Source organism: Corella eumyota, chromosome 4 (genome assembly GCF_963082875.1).
Source record: "Corella eumyota chromosome 4, kaCorEumy4.1, whole genome shotgun sequence".
Taxonomy (NCBI): Eukaryota; Metazoa; Chordata; class Ascidiacea; order Phlebobranchia; family Corellidae; genus Corella; species Corella eumyota.
This window is the reverse complement of record NC_137493.1, coordinates 3,935,608-3,950,843: the sequence shown is the minus strand read 5'-3', so window position 1 is coordinate 3,950,843 and position 15,236 is coordinate 3,935,608. Positions and strand designations below refer to the sequence as shown.

Genomic DNA, 15,236 nt, shown 5'->3' with positions numbered 1-15,236 from the left:
GAAAAACTTCCTTTGTAAAAAAATTAACTGTGCAAAGATAATATTTACCTAAAACAGATGCTTAACAATGTAATTAAGTTCCACCTAACTTGTACAAAGACTTGTCTGTTTTAATTGCAATTAGAATTTTGTACTCTTTTGATTAGTATACTTAAAATAATATTTTTTGTTAGTTTTAAAAAAAAGTTAAGCGCAAAAAATTTTATGAAATTGATGGCATGTAATCTCCAACATTTGGTTTTGGAGGAAGTGGAAGAAAGTCCTCCTCCATTAACTCTTCTTCCTCATCCTCATCACCACTAAATGGCTCTGTGCCTACTCCACTTGGAAGAGTGGTTGTCTTTTTGCCCTGAGCGTTTTTAGGGGGTATGGAAGGCAATTGTTTGTGGGGTGAAGGATATTTTAAATTTGCGGGGGGTTGATTGGGCATGGGGTTTTGTTGCTGACTTTGGGATTGACTCGGCACATCGGGTCCGTAACTTATTGAAGCATATTTTAAAGTGGCTGCTTGCTTTTGCAGATGCAATCTAATATAGCTTTCATCTTTTATAGCATGCAAACTAGCTCGAAGTATCATAAACTTCTTCTCCCACTGTTTTTGCGATCTAGCCAGTCTTTGTTTAAGGGCTTGAATCTCAGCCTTTTGCTGTTCCACAATTCTTTCAAGGCCTTTAGAGTTGTCTGCTTCTTGCTGCCGGATACGGGCTTCCTCTTTTATTTTCGATAATTTCAACTCAAAATTCTTTCTCTCTTCTAACAATCTTCGTTCCAGTTCAATTTCCATTTGTTCCATTAATTTTTCCCGCTCTTTAGCTTGATTGGCTGATGCTTGCTCATTATCAGCCAGCTTAGAAGCTAGATCTCGCTCCATAGCTAGTTTCTGTTTGTCCAATTCCTGCAAAGCATTCATTTTTTCAGCATCTCTTTTTTGGGTTATATCTTCAATTTGGTGCGCTAGCCGTTTTGCTGTGTCTTTTTCTTTTTTGACTTCGTTTTCACTTTCCATGAGTTGTAGAACAAGATTTTTTATCTTCTCATCTCGAAGTTCAACAGTTTCCACGAGCTCCTCGACCCTATCACTGAGCTTATTTAATTCTCCTTGTAAGTTATTGTTTTGCTCCTGTAAGGCATCAAGTTCTGATGTATCAATTTTAATCTCTGTCGTTGAAGGCTTTGCATCCAGTTCGGCTCTAAGATTTTCCATTTGAACCTCCATCATTTGAATTATGGATTCATTTTGGTTTATTTTTGCTTCCAAGGATGCTATTTTATTTTTGGCACCTGATGATTCGCTGGCAACTAGTTTGCCCGCTAGTTTTGCCTCATAGTATTTTTTGTAGTGGACACTCATTCTGACAAGAACATCCTGAAGTTGTTGCTTAAAACTTCTTCGGCAAACTTCCACTCGCTCTTCATGTATAGCCTGTAGATCTTTTATTCTTTCATTTAATTTGGAATACAGCTCAAAAGCTTTATTTTGCAGTTTTTCTTCGAATGCAGCTTTTAAGACCTGTTTCGTGAACTGTAAATCTCGCTTCGTTTGTGACATTTCTTCAACCAACATTTTAACAGTTTCTGTCATTTGTTTAATGTCCAAAATCTCAGTGTCAAATGTTTGTGTAGACTGATCTGAGGCTAAAAATCCAACCTGGAGTTTATCGGCAAGCGATGGCCGCAACAAATTTTCATATTCCTCTCCGAAAGGCTCAAGATTCATTAAATCATCCACACTTTCATTGTCATAACTCCGATTATATGATAATATTGACAACGCCATTTTAATAATATTTTAGCCAAGTTGATTTTATTAGTATTCCTAAAAGTATAAAAGTTTTCTTGTCTGCTTGTGGTCTTCTATTTCTTAATATTCATTTGTATATCTAGTATCTTGATGAACAGTTTACAAATATATTTTTTATTGATTTATTTACTTTTAAAGCAGTTCATTTACATGCCTTTTTAATATTTGTACGTTTCCTTCAAGTTGTAGACGGCTCACAGATTTTATCAAAAGTAACTTTAAAAAAAGGCTTCTAGGGAAACTATAGTAACCAGGATTATCTGCCACTAGAAAATATTTAATTCAGATCAGTTTATCCCCAAGAACACAGGAAATAAATTTATTCTCGTTGCTCAAGCCTATATACTAAGCTAAAAATCTATTTATAAATTTTTAGCATTGAATTTTCACAACAGATAAATTATAGGCAATTCTTTTTAACCGAAATCATTTTATCGCATTGTAATTTTACGTAAACTAATACTACAAACAAAGGTCTGAACTGCTAATTTTATCAAATTAAACGTAAGCTTATAAAAAGTTTTAAATTTATAAGAAGGTAAGCGTCTTTTACCAGTAAACAGTTTACCGATTTTATTAGAGAATATTGATTTCGGTTGGGTAAAATAACAGCATTTTAACATATATGATTAATTGTAGTTTTTCATACATCGTCGTTACTTATTTTGCAAAAATGCTTCCGTTTACTTAATCACAATCCTAGGTTAAAGAAATGTTTATGTTTTAGTGGAATATTAAAATTCCAATCCTTTTCTTGAAGAGTGGAAACTATAACTATTAAAACTCGAATAATCATATTTGCAAAATTACCAAAAAAAACTTTTAATCACACTACTTAAGCCAAATAAACTGATAATTGGTCTAAAATAAACAAACCCTGGTGCGATTTTCTCCAAGGATGCTTAGTGCCATATCCAGTTGTTCGCGTGTTATTAAGTAAACAAATAGCTGTCGTTGTTAGCAGTTAAAAAATTTACAAAAAAGGCAATAAGTTTAAAAAGCATAAACTTGAACCTAATTGATTACAAGGGTTAAAATTGTTTGCGTTGATGCGAATTATTAAATTAGTAGCGGGTATTTCCCGAAATAACTTCTTACTCGCTAACTTTCTTTAACACGTGTTAATTCGAAGATAACAACTGGCTATGTCTATGTTTAGCATAACTTAATACAGTTTCTAATGACGCAGGGACGTAAGTTAACTTTGGTTTATTCGTTTTCTTTTTAGTGTTATTAGAATATATCATAAAAAAGTAATTTGTTAAAACGTGTGTACGAAAGAATAACCTGATAACTAAGCAATTGATAACTAAGCAAGTACAGTTAACAATCAGCATTAAAAACTATGATGAAAACATTTCTATACGTGTGATGTGATGCATATTAAATTGATCGCATTTTCATACAAAAGATTAAACAGATACAGCGAAATGTATTGTCAGTTTAACTAAACTAAGGCACTTTACTGCTTTAATGCATTGTTAGATGCTTCGAATATATTTTTTATTAGGTTTTTTTTAGTTTGTTTATCAATTATTCGATTCGCGAACTGTGTTGAACCCCAATTTTATTATTGAGCTAGTAACCGTTAAAGTATATTTTTTGCTTATATTTTAGATTTGAATAATGGCTATATTCGGATTTCAATTATGTTTTACTTTAATTATGGCAAGTTTTTTGCAAAAGCTAATGCCAGTATACTCATTTGGTCGCTGGCTATTATGCAATGGTTCGTTAATAAGATACTTGCATCCCACTGATCAGGAGTTAAAGAAAATTGCAGGTAAACCTGTTGAAAAGACAAATGGAAAATCTCGCAATAGGAAAAACAAGAATTTTCCACAGGAAAACAAGACATTTAAAGTTGCAAAAAATTTAGACATACCTCTTGATGCTGCTGCCATAACACATGTTGACACGCTGGGACTTAGAAACTATATTGATTTCGAATGGCTTGTAAATTACACCTGTTTTGGAATAATGGTTTACATTGCCACTGAATTTTATTACGAAACAGCATGGGCTGGGAAAAATGAGTTTAATATTTCTATCATATGGCTACTTTTATCTATGTGGTTTGCTGTTAAAAACTTATTATCTGTGCTGTGGCTGTATGCCCAATCAAAAGCTGGTGGGGAGTTATCAATGTCAATTGCTTTTGGTATGTTTTCATTCGTTGTCGCATTAGCAGTTTTGATGGTTAAGGAAGAGGTCTTAGAATTTGGAATTGAGGCATACACAACTCAAAATGTAACTCAGCTAAATAATACCAGTTTCACATACACTAGACACTTTTCTATCAATGGCATTAAATTAGCAATGGCAGGACTTAGTTCATTCTTGGGTTTGTTGTTTGCCTTTCCTGCTATACGCATGGCACAAATGTATGTTGATGCATTACAATATTCAAAGGATAACAAACTTATGCAACTGGTTCTCCACTTAAATTTCTATGCCCCTGCAGTGATAGCAGTTCTCTGGGTTAAACCAATGGTTAGACGTTTCATCCAGGACCCACATTTTGGAACATCAGAAGAGTCAACACCACTGCTTTCCGACAGTCAATTCGACATTATAAGAATAACGTTTATTTTGCTTGTTTGCGTTTTAAGAATTGTGCTTATAAGAACCCATCTTCAAGCTTATCTTAATCTTGCCTATCACAAAATGTTAAGGCTTCGTAAGGAATCAGGAATGATCATAAATGTGGACCTACAAAAGTTAATAGCTCAAGTGTACTACTATCTTGGAGTAGTTGCCATGCAGTATTTAAGCCCAGTAGTCTTGCTTTTATGCTGTACGCTATCAATGAAGACTTTAGGTGGGTATTCCTGGATGGCATTTTTAGAATCCTACCAGGACAACGTTAATTCACCAACAGCAGAAATTCCAGCTATGTCACTGCCCTCGTTTATGTCAGAAGCCACCTTTAATGAAATTGTCACAGCATTTGGAGCTAACTTTTTAAATCTACGAACTGTACTAACACCGTTGCTTTTGCGGGGAGTGTTTTCTTACATTGTTTGGTGGAGTGCTTTTAATTGGTTCATGGCAAGTTGTCTTGGATTAGTTTATCACTCTTACTTGGCCAGTTATTAAAGATTTTTTATGAATTTTTTATAAGTTACAACATGGTAAAATGTTTGTTTGTTTTTTATTTTTGGCTGTGATTATTTAAAAAATTTTTTCTAGAAAAATAAATATTTGTAAAACATGCAATAAACATGTTAGTCCGTGTACTTTAATTTATTTTTAATAAAACAATATTTATTTTATTCAACAAGGTTATACACCGCAAACTCTAATTTACTGTTTTATTGCACAAACTTTTTTTAAAAACATGTCAAATAAAATCAACATTTTAAAAAGTTACTTTAAAAGCGTATTTACAAAAAATAATACTTTTGGTGCACGATAGGTACCTTTAGTTACCATGGAAATACCATAACAATCACCTATACAATTAACAACGTGCTCCTTTTATTATCTATGGTAGAATGTTTATTGTGCTAAAATAAGTCTAAATTACTTCCTTATCATCTGGTAATTACATCTATTTTGAAAATATTTAGTTCATTTAAAATCCATCACAGCACCCACTAAATGAATAAGATTATGGTACATTGAGGATATTTATCTTTCACATAAAATGAATGCTGGTCGAGTTTTTACAGAAATAAAAAAAACTTTGGTTATTGGTCCTTTTTCGATATTGGACTTTCTTCTCCAGCGACCACCTTTTTTTCAGAACTTTTAAAAGGGCAACTCTGTAAAATTTTTAAAAAAGAAGATAATTTACAAGTTCGTTAATTAAAACATGCATCTACTTTATACGAAATTAGTAAAAAAAATTGGGTTTATTGTTTACTACAGACAGATAATATCTTTAAACTGTTACAGGTAAAAACTTACTTGTGTTTTGTTTGTTTTATCAGCGCTGGTTTCAGTTATGGCATCAGTTTTCCAAAATTTCGATATTACTGGATATATCCAAGGTTGAAGATATTTATGGTAGACCCACAAGACAAAGGGAATAACAATACAAGGAATACAAACCATATTTATTTAAAATATTTTATTTTTAGTATATATAAAATGCCCTAGGCAGTTATAAGACTAAATAAACATAAAAATAAACTGGTTAATCATGGTTTTATATGAACAAACCGGCAGCGTGGTGTAGTGGTAAGAACACTTGCTACACCACACATGGGGTCGTGGGTTCAATCCCCACTGATCTCATGCTGTAGCGCACTTGAGTAAGGCGCTATAAACGGTATGAACTCCTGCTGAGCCAGCACTTAATAAGCAGTATAATTACCGGGCAATTATAATCTATAATATCCCAAACTGCCACAGGAAACTCGAGACTGGGTCGGAGTAACTGATGTTACTCTATGTTTGATGTTACTCTATGTTTAAGTGGCGCATTCGACTTTCCCACATTGAGGATAAAAATATATACAAAAAAAAAAATTTTAATAAATTAAATTATTTTTATGGTATAATTTACTGACTAGTCTGCTAGTCAATTTTAATATAACGCACTTTATTAGTTACTATACTTAATGACTGTTTTGCTGTTGCGTAACTTTCGTTCCTTTTGGTTGTTACCTAACAATCTGTCTTGTCAGCTTGTCGTTCTGTTAATATACGAACAATTGTTGACAGTAAACAATGGAAAACCCTTAAGCGAAAGGCGAGATTGTAACTAGGTTTTTGTAACAAAAATTGCCACGCCAAGTTAAAAAATTCTAACAGAACGTAAATCTAATTTCCAATTAAGCCCTAACTGCCCAATAGTGAAATTTTTTATACACATATATCTATTTAGTCAATTCTTGTTAAGTGATTAATATCTATAAGCATTAAGGCAATGCAAAAACAGCTTTTAAAAGCACATTACATAATCGTAAATAAAAGCGCGTTATTAATATTTTGAGACTAATTTTTGATAATATATATCCTAGATTAATGCTTTTGAGCTTTTCCACTTTAAATTGAGCCATTATAACTAGACTAAACGGAACTGTTTTTTTTAATGGCGTTTTCTTGAACCTAAGTTTCTTTTTAAACAGTGTTGATAGGCCTAAGCGTAAACTCCACGTAATGTTTAAAAATGCGTTGTCACTCTTTAGCTCATACCCGTGACCCACTTAAAAGTACTTTTCACAAGCATATAACGAGTTGTTAAATATAACGATAGCGTCAGGTCATGACGCAATACTAGAAAATAACGATCCGCATGTAACGACATTATTTGCTTAGATCTAAAGGTTATATGTAATAAATAGCCTTGATAAGTTTAAAATAAATCTTTTAATATAATAAGTAAATCTTCTAAAATTCTGGTATGTTGTTTGTTTTGTTATTCCGTAGCTTGCAATACAAATTATAGATTTAACTGTAGCCAATAGCTGTTAAATTATTGTCAAATATTTAATCATTGTGAATTTAACGCAATACATTCATTGTACTTAAATAATTCAATAGCCTTATGTTTGCTGTATATAGCCTAGGTAAAAATGATATTAGAGTGATTTAAAATATAATTACTGATGCAGCAAGCTTTATTAACTGGAAGTTATTATTGTAAAAAAATCTTTTTAGATTGTTAGATTTAACTTAAGGCTAGGCCTAAGCTAAAAACTACAAATGTAAGTTAGGAACTTAATTACTAAAGATAAGATATAGTTTTCTGTTTTTAAATTTATTTTATTTTTGGCAATAAAACTTGTTTTTTTTAATAGGTAATAAAGGGCAGGACTTTTACGAGTTTTTGGCATAAAAACGTTGCATAGAAAAACACAAACAAATAAATTTTAAAGATCCAATGTATGGTATGCTTTAAAGCAAGGCACACAAATAGCTTTTTCACATTTGTCGCAGTTAAATATTGTCCGCTTTCCGTTTCTTTCTAAGCAAACAATACAATGCCGTTGTTTTTGTTGCATTTCCCTCGACTTTTTTCACACTTTCTAAAAAGTGATCACCTTTTAGCCTGTTTACTGTAGAAGGGATATTAACTATTTTCGTTCACGTATTTTGTTTTTACACATTGAATTTAATTTACACCTCTTTATTTTTTTTGTCTTTTTAACACTTTATTGAGATTGACAAGTTAGGGTTTTGCTACAAATGACCGCAAAAGACTTTTGCTTTAGCACCCACCCGTTTTCCGCGTTTCCTGTTTTTCCTTGATTATGACGTAACAATCTGACAATTGTTTGCGGAACTTCGGTTTTGGCTTGCAATTCTTAAAAAGTGTTGTTTAACATTAACCAAAGAATGCTTTGTATCAGGTGGTATGTCAGGACTTAAAGTTTAATAACTTATACTATTAATTTTTGTTTATCAAAGTTTTTAAATTCCCCGCAATATTCAAAAATATTCAAACTTAAGTTCCGTAATTGTTTTACACTATCTGACTATATTTTTATATCTGATTTAGGTGCTAGGTATTAGGTAAATTTATTTACAGCTGTGAAGTTTGTAGAAATAATTACCAATAATGGGCCGACGAGCAACTAGCACCACTAAGGGTGGAAAGTTTATGAATCCGACTGACCAAGCAAGAAAAGAAGCAAGAAGAAAAGAACTTCGAAAAAACAAACAGCAGCGAAATAAAGTACGATCTGCAGTGATAAAGACCAAGGACCCACAAATCATGATCAAGGAACTAGAAGATTTGGATGACTTGGAGTTAAATTCCAACAGGGAAAATCAATACAATGACAAAGTTGTAAAGGAAAAAAGAAGAAAGCTGTTGGAGACCTTGATCCGGATCGTCGATTTTTATTTTAAGGAGGAACCTGCCCGCGGGAGAGAGTTTAAGATGATGATCGAGGAGTACAAAATAAAAAGAGCACGGAAGGAATTGTACTTTGAATCGGTTAAAAATGCACAGGACGTGGAAGTTACATCAATTCCACTTCCAGACGCCCCTTTCGAAACTCCGCTGTTAATGGACATTCCTTTACCTGGTGTAAAACCTCACGGTATTCTGAAAAAGACAGCTACGGACTTAACCAAAGCAAAAGTTCAAAAATTACCCCCAGGTCCACCACCAGGTTTGCCCCCGTCCAAAAAAGTATTTCTTCATGGTACTGGTACAAGGTCGAAAAATATGCCAACCAATCCACCACCATCTTCAACTTATTCTGACAATGAAGATTCAGAAGAAGAAAGACCAGATTCTAGAAAGCCAGACCATGAGGAAGATGATGAAGATGAATTTCATCATCGGGATGATGATGATTACTTTCATAGAGGAGTTCATTTTTCGGATCAAAATGATGAAAAGATTATACCCTCTAATGTCACTCCTCTTCAAGCAATGATGTTAAAACTTGCTGGTCAAAATCTGCCATCTGGTCCAAGTTCAGTTGATAAAGATCTTCCACAAAATGCTGGTAATAACCAAGATATTATTGATCCTGATAATTCCAGAAAAAGACCACCAGGACCTCCGCCAGGGATGCCACCTGGTCCACCTCCTGGGAAACCCCCTCGAAATATGTTACCACCTGGCCCCCCTCCAGGAAGACCCCCAATTGCCCCTGTTGGACCGCCACCGAGAAGTTTAATGCAACAGCAAAATCGAAACCCAATTGTCATTCAAGAAAAGCAAATGGTGTCTGATATGCAGAACTCAAATATTTTAAGTGCACCACCAAGTCTAATTCAGCGTCCAGTTGAACAAGAACCTCCAAAAATATCTGCTGTGCCATCGATTGTCGCTCAGCCTCAACTTAACGTAAGCGGTAAAGGTGACATTACAAGGTTTATGCCAACTTCTTTGCTAGTTCGACGAAATGCAAAGACTAAGACTGCCCCTACTAAACCTAAAGCTGATTTGAAGGCATCTTCCAGTTATACAGTGAAGCAAAAAACAGAAAAAAAGAGAAAAAACAACAAATCAAATGCAGATGTTGCATACGATTCATTTATGAAAGAAATGCAGGACTTGTTGTAAAGCATGCTATTTTTTTGTAAAATCTGCATTATCTTTTAAAATTTAGTTTGTAAATCGCTTTTGTTTTGTGTATGGCAATTTTTTCATACCATTTAAAAGAACTAAAAATAAAGAAAAAAATTGATTTTAATAATAATCTTATGAGCGATTTATTTTCATTTTTAGAGTTACTACAGCTTTGATAGGCTATTTATTGTCTTTAACTCAAAGTAGATTAAAAATGGCAAGAAAGGTAGCCTTAGCAACATGTGCTCTTAACCAATGGGCAATGGACTTTGATGGAAATTATCACAGAATTGTGAAAGGCATAAAGGAAGCAAAAGCTTCTGGTGCAACACTTTGTCTTACACCTGAACTATCTATTCCTGGCTATGGTTGTGAAGATCATTTTTCAGAAACTGATACAGATTTACATTCTTGGGAGGTAAAAACTGTAGCATATTTTATCACCATGCTACGATGTATTTATTTGCATATAAAATGAAACAAAATTGGCTATATACCTAATTTCAGTGCCTTAAAATATAACTAAATAACCACTTATGTTTCGGAGTCTAATATTTGATGGAACTATTTTTTAATATCAAACCATTGCATTAGGATAAGTTTGTTGTTTACTGACTATCAGTAGTTGATTAGTTAAACCTCGTTGTAATTAATTATTATTTAACTACTTCAGGTACTAGCCAAACTATTAGAATTAGAGGAGAGTAAGAACATGATATGTGATGTTGGTATGCCTGTTGTACATCGCAGTGTGAGGTACAACTGCAGAATTATTTTCATGTACAAAAAAATTTTGCTCATTCGCCCCAAGCTAGACTGCTGCAATAGTGTAAGTGTTTTGTTTAAATATGTATGAGTTTTTTTAAAGGTGAAATTGAATTGGTTATCTGTTCATAACAAAATAAAAATATAAATGGTCTTCATGGACTACACAAATTGGTATTTATAGACTAATTTTTAATTCACAAATTGGTATTTATTCACAAATTGGTACTAATTCACAAATTGGTATTTATAGACTAATTTTTGATAAGTTTAATGTAAATTTAGTGACAGTATGGTAACTTTATAGCTTCTCATTTTTCATAATTTAAGTTTTTTTCAGCATAATTATCGAGAGCTAAGATGGTTCACTCCTTGGTTTAAGAGAAAAACAACTGAGCAATGTTATCTGCCACGATTCATTCAGAATCTCACAGGTACTCTAAACCTTTAACTATTCACAATTTATTGTTATTATTTTCTTACATTTTAGAGTTGAAATCATTTTAAAGTCTCTTTGTATTTCTATAAATATTACTTAATAGAATTAATTTATATACATTTTATTAATTTAGCTATTTGCATTATTTGATGTAAATGTATGGGTCTATTACTTTATTAACTATTAAACTTTCAGGGCAAACCCATGTAACCATAGGAGATGCTGTCCTCCAAACTTTAGACACTTGTGTTGGCTCTGAAATATGTGAGGAAGTGTGGACCGCCCAAAACTCTCATGTGACTCAAGCTTTAGATGGAGTTGAAATTATCACCAATGCATCTGGAAGTGATTTTAAGCTAAGGAAATTTTATGAAAGGTACAACATGCAATAAAAATTAGTTTTTTTTTTGCAATTTATTTAATTTAAAAAAAGAGAAAATAGTTTTGTTATTTGGTATTGCAATTGTGTTAAATTCTAACAGAAATAAGTTATGCCACTTTTAAAAAAACTCAGAATTCTAAAATGCTTTTATCAAACAAAAAGTTTACCAAAATTTTTAATTTTTAGATTTAACTTAATTACTTCATTCACCGAGAGAATCGGAGGAGTTTGCATTTATTCCAACCAAGTTGGATGTGATGGAGGAAGAGTTTATTATGATGGAGGATCGATGATTGTCGTAAATGGAGAAATCCGAGGTCAGAGTCCACAATTTACCTTGAAAGAAGTTGATGTCTGTGTTGCTACTGTAGACCTTGAAGATGTGAGTGTCCACAGGTATGTTAAAACAATTCATTCCTTTAATACTTGTATTATAAAATAGAACACGATAGCTCGCCTTGCGGTCAGAATATTAATTGTTGTAATATGGTCAAAACTTTCAACTAATATTTGCCTGCAATAACTTACCCCTCACCACAAATGGCAGTTTTTTTTGGAGGCCTATAATTTGAACACACACTTATATGTTGTCCACTAAGCTTTATTATATATAGATTAAATCACTACCACAGTTTTAGGAAAATTTTTTTAAAAAAAAGCTGAAAGGCACCAACAGCTAAGTTTAAATATAAACTAGTTTTTTATTAAATAGTAACTGGGTTTGTTAGCCATTATTTTTTTTAAAAAACTAAAATGTATGGGGAATAAGAAATTGTTTGTTTTAAATTCTGATTAAATAGTTATTTTGTTTTTGTAGGAGCACAATATCGAGTCAAAGTCTTCAAAATGCTCAAGAAACTGAATATCCTCGAATCCACATCAATTTCTCTCTCTCCGACCCGGATCCTCTAGTAAACACTCTTACTCCCACATCCCCTGTGATCCAGAGGAAGATCTATTCTGCGGAGGAGGAGATTATGATGGGTCCTGCTTCTTGGTTGTGGGATTATTTAAGAAGAAGTGGCCTTTCAGGATTTTTTCTTCCACTAAGCGGGGGTGTCGACAGTGCCTCAGTTGCCTGTATTGTATTTTCAATGTGCAAATTAGTAAGACAAAATCTTGTGTAATAATTCAATTTTCCAGCAGAAACTTTACATAATAAAACCTAAAGCTATAACAGAACAGGTGGTCAGATCTAACAACTGCATTTTTCAATACATTTTTAAATAAGATAGTATAAGCTTAGCATAAGGTATTTACTTTGGTGCTTTGTAAAACTGCCTAACGTGGTCTATTTCTTTATTTTAGGTTTACAATGAAGTTGAAAATGGAAACGAAGGTGTTTTGGAAGACGTAAAACGAATAGTGAATAATGACGAATATGAAATTACTTCACCCGAACAATTTTGTAATGATATTCTGTCAACATGTTACATGGCCAGTGACAATTCATCAGGTAATTATTTAAAAATGTAACTGTTTTAAATAAAGCGATTAGTGTATGTAACTAATTTAAAAGGAAAGTTAACATAAGCATTGTATCGCGTAACATAAGTATAATGTTATATTTGCATATGTTTTCAACATCATTTTCAAACAGCATTTTTTTTCTTTTAGTTGATACTAAAAAGAGAGCTCAAGTTCTGGCAAAAAGAATTAACTCGAATCATTTGGAAATCAACATCAGCACAATTATAAACGCCATTTTGTTGGTGTTCACTACTGTGACAGGATTCTTTCCGAAGTTTAAAAGTAGAGGAGGCACCAACTCTGAGAACCTTGCACTTCAAAACATTCAAGCCAGAATTCGGTAATTTTTCAACAAATTTTTTTTGTAGTTGGTTTAGTTCAAATGGTTATGAATATTATTTTTTATTAGTTGATTGCCCGTCTTACAGACTGCATTTTCTTTGTATTACTGCATAGAATTGTTTTAGAATCAATCTAACGAATAATTTTATTAAAAATTGCTAATTAAACAAAATATGTTTACATCTCGTTGTTTTTTGGACCAAACTAATGTTCTTTAAATCTAAATTTGTACCAAAATTATTCTTGTAATTGTACAACATAAATAATGTTATGTTGTAGGATGTTGCTTGCTTACCTATTTGCACAATTACTTCAATGTGTTCGAGGAAGATCTGGTGGTCTTTTGGTCCTGGGTTCTGCTAATGTAGATGAGGCCATAACCGGTTATTACACTAAGTCAGTTTGTTTAGAATTTAAAATTATTAAAAAGTATCGGAAAAATTCAAATAAAATTAAATCTAGTCCAAATATTTAAAAACCATTTACCAAGAAAAAAATTTGATTTCCGTTAAAAAATTGCAATTTTTTAAAATATGTTTTCAGATATGATTGTTCTAGTGCAGATATTAATCCAATTGGTGGTATAAGCAAAGTGGACTTAAAGCGATTTATTTTATTTTTTTCAAACAAATTTGAGGTCAAGGAATTAAAAGAAATTGTTGAAGCCCCTCCTACCGCAGAACTTGAACCTCTTACTGAAGGTTGAATAAATTATTTTAACAAAACTTAAAAAAACTAATTTACCATACAATATTCTGACTTAGAAATTTAGATTTATATTTTTTATCATTCTATTTAACTAAATGGCTATGATTTTAGATTTTTAAAGATCCATTTTCGTTACCTTTTTCTTTTGTTTATACAGGAAAGACTACACAAACAGATGCTGAAGACATGGGTATGACCTATGAAGAATTGTCAGTTTTTGGTCGCCTCAGAAAAGTACAATTGTGTGGACCATACACCATGTTTACTAAGTTGGTCACACTTTGGAAGGACAACTTTACACCAACGATTGTAAGTAAATGAGTGGGTGACATATAGTTGGCATGTTCTGAAATTCCTACTGTGTTTGTATTAAATAATTCCTACCGTGTTCGTATTAAAGCAGGCTTTGGTAAGGCATTAAATTAACCAAGTATCGCAAGGCTGTAAAATTGGCTTTCAAACATCAAAAAAAAAGTTAAAAAAAAATTATTTGTATGATTAAGTTCATGTAAATTATGTTTCATAGTTCAATTATTTTTGAAGGTTGCTGGCAGGGTAAAACACTTTTTTCAACTTTATTCGATGAACCGGCATAAAATGACCACACTTACACCTTCCATGCATTCGGAATCATACAGCCCCGATGACAATCGCTTCGATTTGCGACAATTTCTTTACAACAACAAATGGACCTGGCAGTTTAGGTAATTTAATATTATTTACCATTAAAACTATTGGTTAGGCACTAGCTTGTTCAATATTAAATAATAATGTTGTGATTTTAGGAAAATTGATGAAGAAGCTAAGCAACTAGAGAAAATGGCTTTAGAATAAGAAAATTAAAACTTGTATAAAGGTTTATTCTGTCCGATAACATTTTGCTTAACTTCAGGTGTGGAATATATTTAAATTTTTAAAATACCAAAATGCTACACTTTAGGAAGCTATGTAGTAAATTATCTTTTTTAAATGATTCTACTACAGTTTTAAAACTTGAAAAAATTCCCGTGTTTTTTAAATTTTATTATGTTGTTTTTACCTTTTTTAAATTGTTTTAGTGCTTGTATATATAGCATTTGCGTTTGAGCTGTTTTAGTTAAATTTATATCTTTTAAACTATAATGTGTGGCTTCTTCCATTATGCAATCTTGCTTTTTGTTAAATTAATTAAATGATTTCGTTTTGTATAAATGAAATTCGCTTCAATAAAAACTTAGTTAAAACTTAACTTACCCAACACTAAATGTTATCGAAAGGAAATTTACTCAAGAATTAAATACCTTTGTATATTTTTTTAAATTAGTTATAGGTGATTTTTAAATATATAAATAATGTAATCTATAATAAT

General features: G+C 32.1%; 5 protein-coding genes across 5 annotated transcripts; 3 read left to right on the top strand and 2 right to left on the bottom strand.

Annotated features, from left to right (window-relative positions):
• Window positions 1-86: 86 nt before the first annotated feature.
• LOC145750203 (uncharacterized) lies at window positions 87-1,991 on the bottom strand. Its single transcript, XM_082566178.1, has one exon. The coding sequence runs from the start codon at window positions 1,775-1,777 to the stop codon at window positions 203-205; it is 1,575 nt and encodes a 524-aa protein (XP_082422304.1). The 5' UTR covers window positions 1,778-1,991; the 3' UTR covers window positions 87-202.
• A 1,436-nt stretch (window positions 1,992-3,427) lies between these two features.
• Window positions 3,428-5,102, top strand: LOC145749659 (transmembrane protein 161B-like). The gene has a single exon (XM_082565486.1). The coding sequence runs from the start codon at window positions 3,428-3,430 to the stop codon at window positions 4,898-4,900; it is 1,473 nt and encodes a 490-aa protein (XP_082421612.1). The 3' UTR covers window positions 4,901-5,102.
• Window positions 5,102-5,913, bottom strand: LOC145749660 (UPF0729 protein C18orf32 homolog). The gene is made up of 2 exons (XM_082565487.1): window positions 5,714-5,913; window positions 5,102-5,568 (listed from the first exon to the last, which is right to left on the bottom strand). Exons 1-2 carry the CDS (start codon window positions 5,858-5,860, stop codon window positions 5,494-5,496), a joined length of 222 nt encoding a protein of 73 aa, XP_082421613.1. The 5' UTR covers window positions 5,861-5,913; the 3' UTR covers window positions 5,102-5,493.
• A 2,345-nt stretch (window positions 5,914-8,258) lies between these two features.
• Window positions 8,259-9,942, top strand: LOC145751303 (WW domain-binding protein 11-like). The gene has a single exon (XM_082567416.1). It carries the CDS (start codon window positions 8,313-8,315, stop codon window positions 9,774-9,776), a length of 1,464 nt encoding a protein of 487 aa, XP_082423542.1. The 5' UTR covers window positions 8,259-8,312; the 3' UTR covers window positions 9,777-9,942.
• LOC145751302 (glutamine-dependent NAD(+) synthetase-like) lies at window positions 9,878-15,116 on the top strand. Its single transcript, XM_082567414.1, has 13 exons — window positions 9,878-10,200; window positions 10,456-10,611; window positions 10,888-10,981; window positions 11,182-11,362; window positions 11,555-11,764; window positions 12,186-12,474; window positions 12,677-12,824; window positions 12,986-13,178; window positions 13,460-13,576; window positions 13,724-13,881; window positions 14,046-14,197; window positions 14,432-14,592; window positions 14,674-15,116. The coding sequence occupies exons 1-13, from the start codon at window positions 9,997-9,999 to the stop codon at window positions 14,720-14,722; spliced, it is 2,112 nt and encodes a 703-aa protein (XP_082423540.1). The 5' UTR covers window positions 9,878-9,996; the 3' UTR covers window positions 14,723-15,116.
• Window positions 15,117-15,236: the final 120 nt, after the last annotated feature.

Bases quoted from the DNA above. Each gene is read 5' to 3' on its own strand.
- LOC145750203 (XM_082566178.1), bottom strand. From the start codon at position 1,777: ATGGCGTTGTCAATATTATCATATAATCGGAGTTATGACAATGAAAGT.
- LOC145749659 (XM_082565486.1), top strand. From the start codon at position 3,428: ATGGCTATATTCGGATTTCAATTATGTTTTACTTTAATTATGGCAAGT.
- LOC145749660 (XM_082565487.1), bottom strand. From the start codon at position 5,860: ATGGTTTGTATTCCTTGTATTGTTATTCCCTTTGTCTTGTGGGTCTAC. The intron at 5,569-5,713 runs GTAAGTTTTTAC...AAAATTTTACAG, and splicing joins ATAAAACAAACAAAACACAA to AGTTGCCCTTTTAAAAGTTC.
- LOC145751303 (XM_082567416.1), top strand. From the start codon at position 8,313: ATGGGCCGACGAGCAACTAGCACCACTAAGGGTGGAAAGTTTATGAAT.
- LOC145751302 (XM_082567414.1), top strand. From the start codon at position 9,997: ATGGCAAGAAAGGTAGCCTTAGCAACATGTGCTCTTAACCAATGGGCA. The intron at 11,363-11,554 runs GTACAACATGCA...TTTAATTTTTAG, and splicing joins CTAAGGAAATTTTATGAAAG to ATTTAACTTAATTACTTCAT. The intron at 14,198-14,431 runs GTAAGTAAATGA...TTATTTTTGAAG, and splicing joins ACAACTTTACACCAACGATT to GTTGCTGGCAGGGTAAAACA.